Genomic DNA, 17,850 nt, shown 5'->3' on the forward strand with positions numbered 1-17,850 from the left:
AGAATAAGATATACTCCATGTTTTTGTAAATATGTCAAAATAGGAAGACAAATTATTGCTGCTTTCTTAGAATAAGTGTTTTGGTATGAAATATGGAACATATTTTGGTATTCAGGATCATACCATATATATCACATCATGAAAAATAGTGGAAAGATATTGATAGGAAATATGAAGTCAAATGAAATACTGATATTATGTAGTTAAGTTAAATGAAGTTAGTAATGGAGTAGCCTAGTATAAATTATATATCATGTCATGATTATTATATAATAATGAGTAATATGGTGAATTATTTATTCTTATCCTTAGAAAGTGAAACTGGCACAGAAAAATATTTTGAAAAAGATAAAAATAGTTATTCATATTAAAAAAAAATCAAGGCAAGAATACCCACAGTAGGAATTCCAGCCTAAAATGAGTTTTGTGCAAGATTAGGTTAGGTAACTTATATGGTAAGGTCTAGGTTAGATAGGAATAAAAATGTGGTTGTCTTACATGCAGTAAAATTGAACTCATATAACCTTGCCTTGGAGTTTACAGAAGGATTCTTTATGTTCAATTATTGTTAATAAATGCAGTTAAGTTTATCCTACAAGAGACTTAGACCCTATTTCAATTTTATCAGTGAAGGTAACGACTATCAAATTTTAATTCTATAGTAAATTACAGGAAAGATGGATACACAAATCCAAAATTTTAACCCATACAGATTCCACAACCTTTAATGCAATTCATAATGCTTTCTTTAAACTATAAATAAAACGGTTGTAATGTATATCTTTTTGGTAATTCAATTTAATCTCCCTTTTTTTCAGTTTCTTTATCTGTTAAATATGACTAATATCAACTACTTTGTAAAACTGCTGGGGATATAGCTCAGTTGGTAGAGTACTTGCCTTGCATGCATAAGGCCCTGGGTTCTAATCCCTAACACCACACACACAAAAAATTGTTAGGTGTTAGGAAATTTATGTAAAGTACACAGTGTCAGGCATATTAATTCTTAAAATTTTAATTTTTCTGTTAAGGTTTGCTAAAAATAATTATAAAAAACAGTTTAGCAGTAACAACAGCTGGGGGAATCTGATTCTGTTGATGATCAGCAGGCAGAGCTGTATAGCTGCTACTTTTCTTTTTTTTAAAGAAAGATAAAAGATCTTAAAAACTGCGAATATAAGATGCAACTCCATGCTCAGCTCTTTTATGTTGCAAGTCTCTGGTTTAGAGTAATCTTCAGAAAATACATACCAAAACAAACAAACAAACAAACAAACAAAAAACCAAACCCCAAACCCCCAAACTAGAGGAATTTTAAGTGTATAAAAAAGAAAGGGTTGTGGCTCAGTGGTAGACAATTTGCCTCACACGTATGAGGCACTGGATTCGATACTCAGCACCAGATAAAAATAAATAAAATGAAGATATTGTGTCCATCTACAACTAAAAAGCAAATATTTTAAAAAAGGGGGTAAAAAATGATATAAATGAGGTAATGGAAAAAGAGAATGTAATTTTGGCTAAAGAAAAAGCCAGGGCAAGCTGTCATTTGGTCAGAGCTCATTCTCAGGATTCAAAGGAAAATGACAGAACATGCTTTGTTGCTGTTTTAGAATACAATATATAACAACATGTAGTCAAAACAATAGGGCCAAATAATCCATGGTGTACTATCTACAAATCAAGTCAAAAAAATAAAATGGAGTAAAATTCTTAAAATATTAAAAGCCAGTGTCAGTTTTACACCATAAGGCATTTGAGATCACAGAGTCTTTTATGTATTTAATCAAGTAAAATTATATCAAAGGGAAATGAAAACAGCCCATTGATTCATACAGAATTGAAGAAAATCTTGGGCTTTACTGAAATTATCTGAAACTATTATTTAAAAATATTTGTAATAGGTTAAAAGAAATTTCTTAAATTAATGTAAAATTAAGGAACTATATTCTGAGAACAGTATTCCACATGGCAATACATGCATAAATGACTGAAAAACAAAAAAAGATCAGATAACAATCTTAAGATTCTTCTAAGTTTAGGTATGCTTTAAAAATTTTGTTAACTGTGATGAAGATACCACTAACAATGCAATACAAAAGATGACGACATGCCTCTCCCAAAACAGCATAAAGGAGAGTTTTTCATGAAGCAATGATATCAACCTGAACTTTGGTTATTAAAGTGATATCAAGTCCCACAAAGACATGGACCAAGCACAGTGCTCAGCAAAGCTGGCTGCCAGTTGAGGCACCAAGAGAAAACTGGGGTGAGTACAGAGATGATCCATGCAAATATGCCACACAAATACATTTATTGTAGTTAAACAAAAATTAAAACAAAATTGCTGGAACAATAGGAAGAGCTAGAAAAGGATCCTTTAAGTTAATTCATTGAACCAACAAATATTTATTAAATTCTTACTTTTGATCACATGCTAAAGCCTTTAACCAAGACAAACAAGGGTTTCCACTTTTGTTGGGAGTGAGATGACTGATGAAAAATTATAGAAATAAAACAGGGTATTTTCTAGAAAGCAGGGAGTAAGACTGATATTACATAAGGTTATGATAGAGGCAGCTCTCTTGCTTTACATTGAAAATGCAAGGGGGAAAGGGAGAGAGATCTGTCTCTTTAAAGTAAGGAGTTATGCATCTAGACATATCAAAACAGCCAACAAGCTTCCTACAAAAGGGCTAGAGATTTTATAAAAACTTCCTCTGTAACATTCTGCTTCTACTTAATAGGATGCAATATATAGTACTAAAACAATTTACTTATTTCCATAGTTTAAAAAAAAATATGCGTTCTATCCAAGAAAGCTACCTGGTTGAGAAAGCTCTGGCTGAGCTACTGCATCTTCCCATTATACGAATAAAATAGAAACAAGGCTTTAGAAAACACAGATGAAGGAGTATTTACCATGTTTAACAGAACTAAATTATTTTTGTACAATTTTGTTCTATCTCTGAAGCAAAGCAAAACATCCCATGCCAAATTCTTCAATAAGCCCTTTAAGATTGTTTTCCAATGACAAGAACAAATGAGTACTGTTAATGACTTTCAGATTTAAAGCAATAATTCTCACATAAAACAAAATTTTCCTTAAGATTTGCCAAACTATTCCTCTCTAGACAAATTGCATCCTTGCACTAAGAATTTTTCACTGTATTATCCAGGCAGACTACTTTTTTACTTTGGAATGCAAACTAACAGAACAGGCAATATTTCAAGGGATGAGGAGTGGGGAGCCAAGAAGACATTTTTTATTTCTTATAAGTCAATCTACACTGAATTACAGATACATTTGGCAGTATGAAAACTAGGGTTTTAGTGCAATGGTGCATATCTCTAATCCCAGTGGCTTGGGAGGCTGAGGTTCAAAGCCAGCCTCAGCAACTTAGCAAGACCCTGTTTCAAAATAAAAAGGCTCAGAGGTTAAGCACCTCTGGGTTCAACCCCTGGTACCAAAACAACAACAAACAACTTAAGGGTTTTATCACCACATAAACCTATACCTTTTTTTAAGCATCACAAAGAATGGTTGATTTGGATTCTTATTTTTAGCAGAAAAAAACACTATCAGTTTAGACTACCTGTCTCATGTTGAGAAAGAGTCATTACCTCTTCTCTATACACTATAGATTCTTTTGGTTGATATATTCTTTCCATAAGAACCTCTGTAGATATAAGGGATAAAGGGTAGCATTATGCGAATCTTATATACCTAAAGAAGAACAGTTTTAGAAGACACCAAATTGTATAAGGAGTATTATCTTCCAAATGTCTTCAGGGCAAGGTCTATCTTATTAAATGTACAGCATCTATAAATGCTTAAATTTTTGGCAGCAGTACTAAGCCAATTTTCAGATGAGTTGGAAAGGATTCTGAAATCAAGGCAAGTTAAATTTTAAAAAATCAAGACTTAATTATAAATTAGAATAAAATAAGAAAAAGTAAATATAACAGAAAATAAGCTAAGGTTAATTAAAATCTGCATTCAACACACTTTAGTACTGAAGATCAGGAATAAAAAAAATGAAATATCTTTCTAAGATGTAAATCAAGAAGTTAAAAAGTTGTAAAAAAAAAAAAAAAGTCTGCCTTTTTCTTGAGAAAACCAAACTGTCACTACATTAAATGAAGATTTTCATGCTGGAATCTAACTAAACTAAGTCATAGTAACTTAGCTAATATTTTATTTTTTTGAGTATTTATGCCAAATGGTCCACAATCATCTCACAATCTATATGCTTCATCACATGACAGGATAGAGATGAAACATATGAAGACTGTAAGTGTTACGGTTTGGATATGAGGTGGCCCTTAAAAGCTCCGATGTTAAGGCAGGAACACCCAGAACTGAAATGACTGGACTGTGAGAGCTGTAATGTAATCAGTCCATCATAGTTTGAACGGACTAACTGGGTGGTAACTGCAGGCGGGTGGGGTATGGCTGGAGGAGGTGGCCATTGGCGGCAAGCCCTGGAAGGGTTCATCTTTCTTAAATCCCCACCTTGCTTTCTGGTCACCATGGGCTGAGTAGCTTTCCTGTGACAAGCCCTTTGGCCATGATGTTCTTCTGCTTCACATGCAGCCCAGAGTAAGGGAGTGGCGACCTTATTAAGTCATGAAAACATAAAAACAAAGGAAACTGAAGAGGAGTCATTAGAGATCAACTGAAGATACAGAAAAGATAATCATTTTAATATTTTCTCCTAATTAATTAATTATCTGCAACTCAGTATTTCTCTGGGAGAGAACAGCTATAGTCTCTAGCAGAAAAAACCTTTCTGGATTCCACTGAGTAACTTTGCTAGTGTTTCCTCCCCATCTTTCTGTGTACACATATGAGAGTGTACATGAATATACATGAGGTGTATATGCACACAAACACAGAGCTTCAAAGTCTGTAATAAGTCTTCACTATGGAAAAATATAAAACAACACTCCCTGCATAGCTTAAGGGTTCATTTGTCATTTTTTCACTTTTAATAATTTTTTTCCTACAAGATAAAAATTATGGAATTCAATGAAAAGGAAAACAATCACAGGATCTGTTAGAGTTTATCATGAGAGTTTAGCAGGTGCAACTAGAGCATGTCAGGTCAAGATTTTAGGTGGCAAATTAATAGTTCTTAGGATCATGAGCCAGTTCTCCTACCTTTCTGGACCCTGATTTTCTAAATTGTAGAATAAGTATATTAAAAGATATCAAGATGACCCCATCCAGCCTAAAAAACATGGTTCTATGATCCTATGCATACTATTTCTAGGTAAAGACAAAAAGGTTCAAATCAATGATTTGAAAGCTAGGTATAGTAGAGCCATTTTGGAAATAAGGATTGGCAATTCTCAGTCTAATGTTCTTAATGATATAAAAGCTTATATTCTTGTGAATTATGAAGATACTACTTTAAAAAAAATCCTCTATTCCTCCTTTTCTCCAATTTACATTTTCATGTATGGCCACACCACTGCTATGTTAAAAAGTGGAACACATACTGTGCAGTGGCTAACTAGGCTATTCTGCACAACATGTCCCTATTCCTACTGGACATCCCACAATGTTCTAATGAGCTCAACTTTTTTTTTTTTTTAAGGCTGATACTCTATGGCAGTTGAATGGGTGTATATCCATTGCCTTTGGCCCTGCTTCGTCTTCTAGTTACTGATATTGCAAAGACTTTGAGAGTCACGTGGTGGGAGACTCTTAAACAACAGACTTCTCAATTACAGAAATAATTATCTTGAAATCCCATATGAACAGTTATATAAGAGACAAAGTAAAGATGGGGGGATATGGATATAGAAAAAAACAACTGTTTATCATTTGTTTACTCTCTACTAGGATCAGACCAATTAATTTTAGTGCATGCTACCTATATACATCTGGAGTTTTTTTCCTACATATTTAATTTACACACAAATGTAAAAGGACAGCTTATTTGAGACTTCATTCAAACACCTAAAAGTGTTATTCATATTTTGTTGAAAACAGTATTATAATGCTTGTAATACAAGTCACAGTTTTTCTTGACAAGTCTAATGATGNAAAAAAAAAAAAAAAAAAAAAGAAAGAAAGAAAGGAAGGAAGGAAGGAATAAAAATTCAGACCAATATCTCTAATGAACATAGATGCAAAAATTCTCAATAAAATTCTGGCAAATCCAATACAAAAACATATCAAAAAGATCATGTATCACAATCAAATGGGATTTACCCAGGAATGCAAGGTTGGTTTAACATATGGAAATCAGTCATCCACTCACGAAGATGTCTGTTCCTATTTTTCAGGGTCTCAAAGACAGGTTCTAGACATAAGAGTATTCTGATACCTAATCCACTACACTTTCTAGTATTACAAATAGTTCAGGTGGGATCTGTTTTTCATACTCAAAGATGCAGATTAACTGCTAATTATCTCTATCAAAAAAATGAACAGTATCCCTCTTTAAAATATAATTCAAAGAGCCCTTTGCTATAACATCTTAGACAGATATTCTATGGTCTAAAACAGCAGTTTTACAATCTTCCCCTGGGCCCACCTGAACACACTTTGATTAGCATTCTCTAGATTGGGTGTGAACCCCTGCTTGCTACCATCCTTTTCTCATGCATAACAAGCAGTCAGATACACAAAACAGGGAATATTGTAGGGATGACAATAAACCTATCTTCTTTTTCCTACATCAATTATTCAAAAACTTTGGTACAATATCAAGAGAAATAAGTTACTGAATTCTTAATTCATCTTGCCACATCTGAAAACTAAAATTATAGTAAAGTATATAAATAACATATTTTGCAATTTCAGAATAAATAATCAGATTATAGGATTTCATCTGAGATGTGGTAGAATCATTCAAAAGAATAATAAATATAAAGAATTACTTAGGGGCTGGGGTTGTGGCTCAGTGGTAGAGCACTCGCCTAGCATGTTCGAGGCCCTGGGTTCGATCCTCAGCACCACATAAAAACAAATAAATAAAGGTATTGTGTCCAATACCTTTATTGTGTCCAATACCTTTTAAAGGTATTTACAACTGAAAAATAAATATTTATTTTAAAAAAGAATTAATTAGATGTTAACATAGGTAATTTCTCTAGTGGTAGTTCAAACTTGATATAACTATGAAGTTTTGATTATTTTATGTTTATTATACTGTCAATTCATTATATTCTCCCCCTCCAGGAACAAAAAGGGTGGAGAAGGTCAAAGTACTTCACAATGTTCCACCTCAACATGATTTTGGTTCCATCCTTCTTTTGGCCAAGAGTAAGACAGATGGGGGCAAACTCTTCATGCTTTCATTGATGAAAAAGGGGACAACAGATTTCCAGATGTTTCTGGTTAGATCTCTATAACACCTTAATATCACCATCTGCCTGCTCATGTCAATCACCAATACTTTCAGATTACCCCTCATCCCCTTCATATGCCTTCCCATACAATATGTATGCATGTGTGCATTTGCCTAGGTAAGCATTTTTTAAATCTTGGCCTTGGATGCAGATTATAATTCTTCGATTATGAAACTCAATTATCGTTTGCCCTTGGTATGACTTTGTTAGTTTAATTTTTAATTTATAACAAACGTACATGTATCACCTTTCTATATAAGAACTACATATCAGTAACATTAACGTTTTGTATTTTATATTCTAGTCTTTCATTCATCTGACAATGATTTAAAAAAATAGTATAGAGGCTTATATTAATTTTTTTCCTCCAAACTGATACCTGCTCCAATTAATAAACAGTCCTTGTTTCCTCACTGATTTACAGTGCTGTCATATGTCAGAGTTCTAAAGCAAGGATTTATTTCTATGATCTTTATTCTGTTTCATTTGAAGATATACACTGTTCAAATTATATAATAATCTTGAAATTGGTGAGACCAAGTGCCCATGTCCCTAACCCCCATTTTTTTCAGTAATGTCTTGGCTCTTTCTAAATCTGTGCAACTCCATATAATTTTATAACCAATCATTTCCCTCCCCAGAATTATTAGTTTATAAACGAGAAAATAAAATTGTATATATTCAAGGTGTAGAATGTGTTTTGACATGCGTATATTGTAAAATGATTATCAAGCTATTAATATACCCATCACCTCATGTAGTTACCTTTACGTATGTATAAGTAAGAACATCTACGATCTTAGCAAATTTAAAACTATACAATATAGAATTATTAGCTATAGTCACCTTGTTGTATATTAGATCTCCAAAACTTACTCTATATAACTGCCACTTGGTACCTATTGCCCACCTTCCACTTTCTGCTTCATCTTTAGATTACACACACGAAATATAGTATTTCTCTGAATCTGGCTTATTTCACTTAGGATAATGTTCTTCAAGATCTTCTAAGCTACTGCAAATGACAGAATTTCCTTCTTTTTAAGGCTGAATGGTATTCCACTATGTACATATATCATATTTTATCCATTCATTCGTTGACCCTTGGTTGCTTTCATATCTTGGCTTTTGTGAATAATGCTGCAATGGACATGCAAAGTGCAGACATCTCTTTGAGATATTGATTTCAATTCCTTTGCATATATACCTACTAGTTTAACTGCTGGATGTTATGGCAAATTTATTTCAATTCTGAGGCACCTCCATGCTATTTTACCTAATGACTGTCACAACTTGCATTCCCACCAACAGTGTACAAGGGTTCCTTTTTCTCCACACCCTAACATTTATTATCTCTTGTCTCTGATTATCACCATTCTAACATGTATGCAGTGACATGTTGTGGTTTTGATGTGCATTTACCCTGATGATTAGTAATGTTGAGTACTTTCTCATATACTTGTTGTCATTTATGTCTTTTGAAAAATGTCAATTCAGATCCTTTTGCCCATTTTTATTATTTATTTATTTATTTATTTTTTAGTTATAGATGGACAGCATGCCTTTATTTTATCTGTGTATTTTTTATGTGGTGCAGAAGATCGAACCAAGTGCCTCCCACGCCCAAGGCAAGTGCTCTGCCACTGAGCTACAGTCCCAGCCCCCTTTTGCCCATTTTTAAATGTTGTTTTCTTCCCCTTGCATTAGATTTTTGGACTATTAACCCCTTAGTAGATGTATGTGCAGCAAACATCCTCTCAATTCTGTAGACTCTCTCTGCACTGTGGATTGTCTTCTTTGCCGTGTAACAACCTTTTAGTATGATGCAGCTTCATTTGTCTATTTTTGTTTTGGTTGATTGTACTTTGTTGCCTAGATAATGATTTTTTGGATATAGGATTATATGGGGTCTTAACACCAATGTTAGGAAGCTTTTCTTCCATCCCCCTGCATGCCCCCCAAGTAGTTTTATAGTTTTAGGGCTCACATTTGTTAAGAATTGAACCTTTTTTTATGTTTTTTTTTGTTTTTTGTTTTTAAATATGGTCTTTAGGATCGAACCCAGTATCTCGCCCATGCTAGGCAAGCGCTACAACATTTAAGTTTTTAATCCATTTTATTTTTGTACATGATGTGAGATAAGGATCCAATTTCATTCTTTTGCATGTGGACAACCAGTTTTCTAACACAATTCCTTGAAAAGACTATCCTTTCCTTATACTACATTGAGGCACTTTTGTCAAAGATCAGTTGACTGCGTATATTGTAAAATGATTATCAAGCTATTACTATCTATTTTAATTTTTATTTTGTTCCATTCATCTGGATGTTTTTATACTATGACACACTGCTTTTTAATTGACAGAAATAATAAATATTGTCATTTATAAATATGTTTTGAAGTATACATACACTGTAGAATGATTAAATCTGGCCAGCTAACATTGTTTTGATAACTGTAACTTTGTAGTATATTTTGCAATCAGGTAGTATACTGCCTCCACCTTTGTTTATGCTTAAGAATGCTCTGGATATTCTGGGCTTTTTATGGCTCTATATGAATTTTAGAATTATTTTTTCTATTGCTATGAAAAGTGTCACTGGAATTTTGATGGAGATTGTACTGAATCTACAGATCCCTTTAGGTATTATAGACATTTTAACAAGATAAATTCTTTCAACCACAAACACAGGGTATCTTTCCATTTTTATGTATCTTCTTTTCTTTCATCAATATTTTAAAGTTTTGAGTGTACAAATCTTTTTACCTCCTTGGCTGAATTTATTCAAGTATTTTGTTCTTTTGGATGTGACTATAAATGAGATTATTTTTTCTTAATTTTTCAGATAGTTTGTTATTAGTATACAGAAACATAATGGATCTCTGTATATTGATTTTGTATCTTAGAATACTACTGAATGAGTTTATTAGGTCTAACAGTTATCTGATGGAGTCTATAGAATTTTCTATCTGTAAGATCATTTTACCTGCTCAGACTGGGATTTTGATTCATGTTGCAGATAATTTATATATATATCCAGGGAGAACTGAATCTTTAAATTTTCCTTTCCCAAACATGGGATGTTGCTTCATCTTCTATGGTTTTATAATTTTTTGTTACATAGATCTTACACATTTACAAATTTTTTGTTTCTTCTGTTAATATTATAAAATGTGTCCTCTTAAATGATGCTTTTGAATTGTCTGAAATGTAACCCATTTTGTATATTATTCATATATTCAGCCACCTTAGTAAACCCTATTTTTTTTAACCTGTGGTACAACAGAAATAACATAAAATTGACTCTTTTAACCATTTTTAACTGTGTAATTCAATGGCATTGATTACATTTGCACTGTTATTACAACCAGAACTTGTTCATTTTCTCAAACTGAACACTTAGTCAGATTTCTGTCACTGTGAGATTATCAACCTAAAGAATGGGAAGATTTATTTTTGGCTTCAGTCCATCATTGCTTGGCTCCTCTGTTTTCCAGGCTTGCAATGAGGTGGAATACCATGATGGGGGGAAGATGTGGCCAGTTTTGTAAGTAAGCTGTTAACTTACTTTTTTACCAGAAGCCAGAGAGAGAGAGAGAGAGAGAGAGAGACAGACAGACAGACAGACAGACACCGACAGACACACACAGACGAGAGTCCCAATATCCCCTGCAGAGGCACATTTACAACTTCTTCACAAGGTCCCACCTACTTAAGTTTCCATCATTTCCCAACAGGGCCACATGCTACCAGCCAAGGCTTCACAGAGCATTTAAGAATCAAACCAGGGCTGGGGCTGGGGCTTAGTGGTAGAGCACTTGCCTCGCATGTGTGGGTTTGATTCTTAGCACCGCATTAAGAAAATAAAGATATTGTGCCCATCTGCAGCTAAAAAACAAACAAACAAATATAACATTCTGTCTCTTGTTCCCAAAGGCTTATGTCTATTTTATAATGCAAAATGTATTTAGACCATCTGCAAGAATCCCCAAAGTCTCAACAGTTCCAGTATTGCTCAAAAGTCCAAATCCAAAGTCTCCTTAGAAATTCAATGCAAACTCTTAGATGTGAGCCCCTGTAGAAATCAAAAAACAGGTCACATGCTTCTAGATATAATGGCTCAGGGTAAACATTCATTCCAAAAGGGAGCAGTAAGAAAAGAGCAAGAAAGAATTGGATCAAAACAAGGCTGAATCCCAGCAGGGCAAATATTAAATCCTCTAGCTCCATGTCTGGCACCAAGTAATACAGTGGCATGGTGTGAGCTGTAGCCTTCCTGGCTGTAACACAGATGGCCACTCTTTTGGGAAAACTCTGCTCACTGTCCTTAGTAGCATTCCATGCTTCTGGCACCTCTGACTTCCTATGGTTTCTACTGCAGCCTCAGCCTCCTACAATGGCATGCACTGTCATGTTGGGGTCTGTTATAGGGACTCTAACCCTGCCACCTTTGCCTGGCCTCAGATTTTCCTTTGAAATTTCAGCAGAAGCCTCCATGACTTCCATTCTGAATGTCTGCAAAACCAACATTACACAGTTGATACCAAAGTCTGCCACTGTTGCAAGCTCTTCCAGGTATACCTGGGTATACCACTGCTGCAGCCCCCAAGTACCTAGATGGCTGAACAAGGCAATTGAATTGGGACCTCATGAGTATAGTCTTCACCTTCACTGTTCATTTTCCTATTACCATTCTAGGCTTCTGAGCTCCTATACTAGAATCACTCATTATGTTTTGCTTACAATGTACCAAGCTTTCTCTAGGCTGCTTCTCCAAACCTTTCCAAATTCTCTTCCAGAAACCAATTCTAAAGGCCTTTCTAAATCACATAAGCAGACATAGTCATAGCAATGACCCCAATTCTCAGCTATGTTAGTCAGCTTTCCAAATACCTGAGATAAACCTACCCCCCCCCCCTTTTTTTGTGGTGCTGGGGATTGAACCCAGGGCTTTGTGCATGGGAGGCAAGCACTCTACCAACTGAGCTATATCCCCAGCCCTAAACCTATTCTTATGGAGAAAACAATTAATCTTGGCTCATTGTTTCAATCCATGATCACTTGGCCCCGCTGCAAAGCAAAACGTCATGATGGGGAGTAGAGTGTGGGGCAAAGCTGCTTACCTCATGGCAGCCAGGAAGAAAGACAGAAAGGAGCCATGGTCCCAATATTTACCTTTTGAGGGCACCCGCCCAATGGCCTAACTTCTTTCCATTAGGTCCTACCTCCTAAAAGTTCCACTACCTCCCAAGAGCACCATTATCTGGGGACCAAGGCTTTAACATCTGAACTTTGGGGATCATCCAAATCATAACAACTCTATACCAAGTAAACAATTACTCCCTGTTTGCATCTTTCCCAATCACTAATAACCACTACTCTGCTCTCTGCCTCTATAAATATGATCATGCTAGGTCATGTACAATATATAAGTAGAATCAATCATATTTGTCTTTCTGTATCTACTCATTTCACACAGCATAAATCTGCAAGGATCATCCATGTTGTAATATGCTGCAGAATTCCATTCTTTTTAATGCCAAATAATATTCCATTATACATATATATATGACATTTCATTCATTTATTCATCTCCTTACAGATGTTTGGGTTGTTTCTACTTTGTGATTGCTGTTAAAAATGTTACTATGATCACAGATACAAAAATATTTATGTTTTTTGCTTTCCATTATTTTGGGTATATACTCAGAAACTAACTGCTTAATCACAAGGTAATTCTGTGTTTAGTTTAGGAGAAATTTAATTGTTTTCAATCATGTTTTATCTGTAGTTTGAGTTTTCTATAGATGAGTAAATTATAATATGATAAATAAAATTCCCCCCTATCTATTCCTTTCAGGAAAAAAAGTTTCTTTTTTTTAATATGCTAGCTAGGATCTCTATGTTGAAAAAATATAATGAAAATGTACATCTTAAAAAAAAAAGAAAATGTACATCTTTTCCCTTGATGCTATGGAGAATGCTCAAATATTTTCCCTATTATAGGATGTTTTAGACTTTTTGGTACATTCCCTTGATCAGTTAAAAAACAAAACAAAAACCTTCAATTCTTCAGTCATTAAAATTTTTTAACCCAAATAGGCTTTTTAAACCCAAACAAGCTTTATTTATTCTCTAACTTGACCTAGTCACTCCTCCAAACCTTTCCAGCTGTACTCTCTGAAACTCTTGATCCTCTGCAAGTCTTAACCTTTCCTCAAGTTTCTTGTAAATTGAGCTTGGAGGTAGGTAGACATAATCCTACTACTTGCTCTTCACAGTCTCTTCCAGTTTATTATTCCACTTTCTTCCCTAAAATCCTCTGCCATCTGTTAAGTTCAAGGCACTAGTAGATCAGTGCTCTCCAATACAATGCCACTAGTTAACATGTGACTATGGAGCACTTGCAACCTGGCCAGTATAGCTGAGGAACTGAATTTTTATTTTAATAATTAATACTTAATAGCAACATGTGACTAGTGGCTATCATGCTAGATAATACTACATAAGATGTCAACACATTAACGTCACTCATTTACCTACTGTTATTTTCCTATGTTCTGAAGACTTTATTAGAGAAAAAAGATCCTATAAAACAGTATTATCCTTATCATCAATCTTAGTGATTGTAATATTCAGAGATGATACTCCCAATACCCTGGTGTCTCAGTTTCTTGACCTCTCTCATCCTCCAATGATCTTACCTTCCATCACTTTTATCTTCCATTCCTTTTGTCATCTTGAATTGAGTAATTATCTGATACCACTAGGACTTGAAATCCAGTGGCTACACTAACTTTTTACTGTTTATAACCTCCCCCCTTTTACTTCTAAAATATTACATGTATAAAATTTAAATTGAAAATACTTGAAAAGACTGAGTACAGAATCCGAAATCATGCAAAGATGAAGATAAACAAATTTGCAGATGTCAAAAAGGTTTAAACTGTAACCTTGTCAATGTAATAGAACCAAAAACGATTAACACAACATCCTCAGAACATATAGTAATATCACATTAGTCCATGTTTACCATCAGATTTTCCATTAATCCTAAAGAAAAAAACCATAAAGATTGAGACTAAAAAATAATGGCAATTGAAAACAGTAAATTTAGATTTTTCCTCAAACTTACCAAAATCATAATCTTTACATGATTAAATGCCATTTTGTCTTTATACTTTCCCATTGGCAAATATGAAACACTTCGTCAAAGATACTTAAAGAGGATACAAAAATGATTCTCTAAAGAGAAGAAACCAAAGTATCAAACTGTAGTCTATCCACAAATTACCTCATAAATCTGGTCAATCACTTAAGGAGAGGAAAATCCAGGTTTCAAAGAATAAAGTACAAAGTAATTTAAAATTCTTATCTATTTAATATTAACCTTTGTAAGAACTACAAAAGAAATTAATATACCTTTACCTCCCACAGGAAATCTAACATTCATTAATTAAGGGAGAATACTCACCGCCCATGTTTTCGTCAACCTGAAAATTGGGGCACTCTGTAAGCCAGAAACCACTGCCATGAGGGCATGAAGGTTATTCAGCTCATATAGTTTCTGAAGATTTAAGAAAAGGGGGAAGAATGGACAAGAAATTTAAAAGCAAATACAAGAAAAATAAAGATTAGAAACTACAATGTAGTCAGGTGGTAATGTTCCAGGATTTACTACCCATACTCCTGAGATCTGTATTTAGAGTACGTACTCTGTTTATAGTTGATTGTTTTCAGCCCACAAAACAACTTCCATGTTTAACCCTCTTATTGTCCCCAAGCACTGGGAATAAATCTGCCTCTAAAAGGCAGATTAAAATGTATTTAAAAAATGAGAGTTATGGTTCAGTATCAAGTTTACCTGGTATGAACACAAACTCCAGCAGAAAACTCATTCCTTACACTGAAATATTATTAAGTCTTTGCTTTGTGTTCCAAGTTTTAAGAAAGTTTCTACTCAGGATGCTCATCATCTTTCCTGCCCATTATTCCAGATCTCCTCAATTTCTTACTTCTTCCTAAACCCTCAGATCCTTTGTTTCTCATTCATTTTATAGGGTGCATACAGAAAATGCCTATCAACTCTAGGTTCTATTCATTTGCCTAGAGATTTAACATTTATTCTAATTTGCCTGATAGCATTTTGTCATACTTCCTGATAAAATTTCAAAGGTCCTGTCTAAAAATTTAGTCATTTTGGAACAGTTCTATCTCTGTTACCAGGTAAGCCCAGGTCTAGAAAATGCTGTGGGTAGGATATTTAAGTAAAAACCCAAAGAAAACAAATAAAAACAAAATAAAAAACATAAAACAGAATATATATCTTTACACAGAAAGGTAATTTAACCTAGTTCGGAAACTATCTATTCAATACCGTATGTGAAGCATTTACTATAGATTAGGCACCACGTTCAACTCTCCATATGAATAGAAAAGATTTATAAGGAAAAGAACTCCTGTCTCAGTTTCTAGCACTGTGGCATGCCCTACAAATTTCAGACTTACCAGCTCCTATAATCTCGTGAGCAATCCTTAAGATCTCTTCATACACGTTTATATTGAGTGTTATTAGTTCTGTCTTTCTAGAGGACAGTGACTGACACAATCTACCAAAAGAAGAGTCAGATCTGCTAGTTTTATAGCAAACTGAATACAGAGTGCAGAGTCAGAATATAGCAACTTTAGAGTGATGAGAAAAAAATCAATTACGAATTAGGGCTTGGGAAAAAGGCAAAGGCTGTCAAATATAACTCAAGGCCTGAAAGCTGAAGAATTAAATAATTATTTGATGAGAAAGCTAGGGTATGTTTGATGGGAAAAATTTGGTGATTTTCAGTGTAACATACATTCTGTTTTTAAAAATATGTAATTAAAAAATCGGAAAACAATAATGGAAATCCAGAATCTATGAAAAAAGTCATTAATTTCTACTAGCTAAAAACCATTATTTATCTGACTTATCACAAAGAATGATAATTTTATCACACTTCTGCAAAATATCATATTTGTAGAAGGCTAGCTCTGCCACCTAGTGCCACAGAATTGTTGCCACACACTCAAGGAAAACATGGGAAGAATCATGCCTTACAGTATCTATGAACAGGGTATTCTCACCTTATTCTATCTTCTTTCATTCATGGGTGAGTTAATTCATGTACTTATTATAAAAATCATGAACAATGAGTTTGGCTACAATTACCATAGTTCTTAGTGAACTTAATATAAATCTGGAGTTGCTTCAGGTTTATCTCACTATCCTCTTTAAATTCTGAGTATCCATGAAATCAATACTACGTTACTCCTGCTATATATATATATTGTCTATGCCACACAATCACTGCTCAGTTAAAGTATTTGGTAACATCACATATACTATTTTTTAAAGTCATTCTCCCCATGGCTGGCAGGGGTTGATCTATTTCAGAAGCAATTCTGTTTTCATCTACTCTATCATATATGGCTTTCTCCATCACCTTCAGAATAGTCTCATATTTCATAAATATCATAATCTGACCTCTGTCTACTTATCCAGTGATACAGACCATTCAATTTTGCTACTGAGAGAGGAGAATGAATATAAAACGGGAGGAAAACAAGAGAAATAAAAGAAAAGGCAGAGAAAACAAGCATTCAATCAAAAAACTGACATATTACTCAACAGGTACTATTTTCCAGTATCAATAAAACAGTAAATAAAGTATTACCAGCAAATGCTGACTAAAAACATTTGTGAATAGTTGAATTACAGAATAAAAACAAGTTTTTCTTACCTTAGCAGTTTTAATATAGTGGCTTAAAACTTCTGCTCTAATTTTTAATGTTTGAGCATGAAGAATCTCTCTTACAACCCAAAAGCTTACCTGTAAATAAAAATTAAAAACTGTTGAAGGGCAAGATTATTACTTGCTAGGATCAAATTAATGATGAAAACTACTTGATGAACTTCCTACAGTGGCTTAAAAAACAATGCTTTTTTTGTGCCCTTGACTACTTATATATACACAGCCAATCTTCAAATATTGTACACTCTTTATACACAAAAATACAGATGTGGGTGTGCACAGACATAAAAATATCATTAATTAATGAAAGTTTATATAAAGTTTTTGGGAAAAGAGCTAAGAAAATGCAAAATGAAACTACATAAATACAATTTTTTTTGCTGTAGTTTAAAATATTTTGGCAGAATTAGGTTAAGTTTTAAAATCAGACATTGTAGAAGACACTTTACTAATAGTATGTTTTTCTGTGGTTGTATAATCCTACACGTCATTTGTTTAAACTAAGCAGAATTATAAGAAGTGAAGGTTCCCAAGTAGGTTTTCTTTTTATGATTAGAACAAAATAAATGCCATAAAAATATACCTATATATATCCAAGTTAGCATTCTCAAATTAAACTGCATTTCAAAAATGGGATGCTTTCTAATTCAAAGAAACCATTTTCTTGATGTGGAATTTTCCAGCTGTGGTGTCATGCC

General features: G+C 33.8%; 1 protein-coding gene across 1 annotated transcript in view; it reads right to left on the reverse strand.

Annotated features, from left to right (window-relative positions):
• Ralgps2 (Ral GEF with PH domain and SH3 binding motif 2) overlaps positions 1-17,850 on the reverse strand; it is a 117,144-nt gene that overhangs the window by 70,029 nt on the left and 29,265 nt on the right. The window contains exons 5-6 of the mRNA XM_048810221.1: positions 17,141-17,230; positions 14,842-14,934 (exon numbers count right to left, since the gene is read on the reverse strand). Coding sequence (XP_048666178.1) covers positions 14,842-14,934; positions 17,141-17,230 — 183 coding nt within the window. The remainder of the gene's footprint in view (positions 1-14,841; positions 14,935-17,140; positions 17,231-17,850) is intronic.

Source organism: Marmota marmota, unplaced genomic scaffold (genome assembly GCF_001458135.2).
Source record: "Marmota marmota marmota unplaced genomic scaffold, marMar, whole genome shotgun sequence".
NCBI classification, from domain to species: domain Eukaryota; kingdom Metazoa; phylum Chordata; class Mammalia; order Rodentia; family Sciuridae; genus Marmota; species Marmota marmota.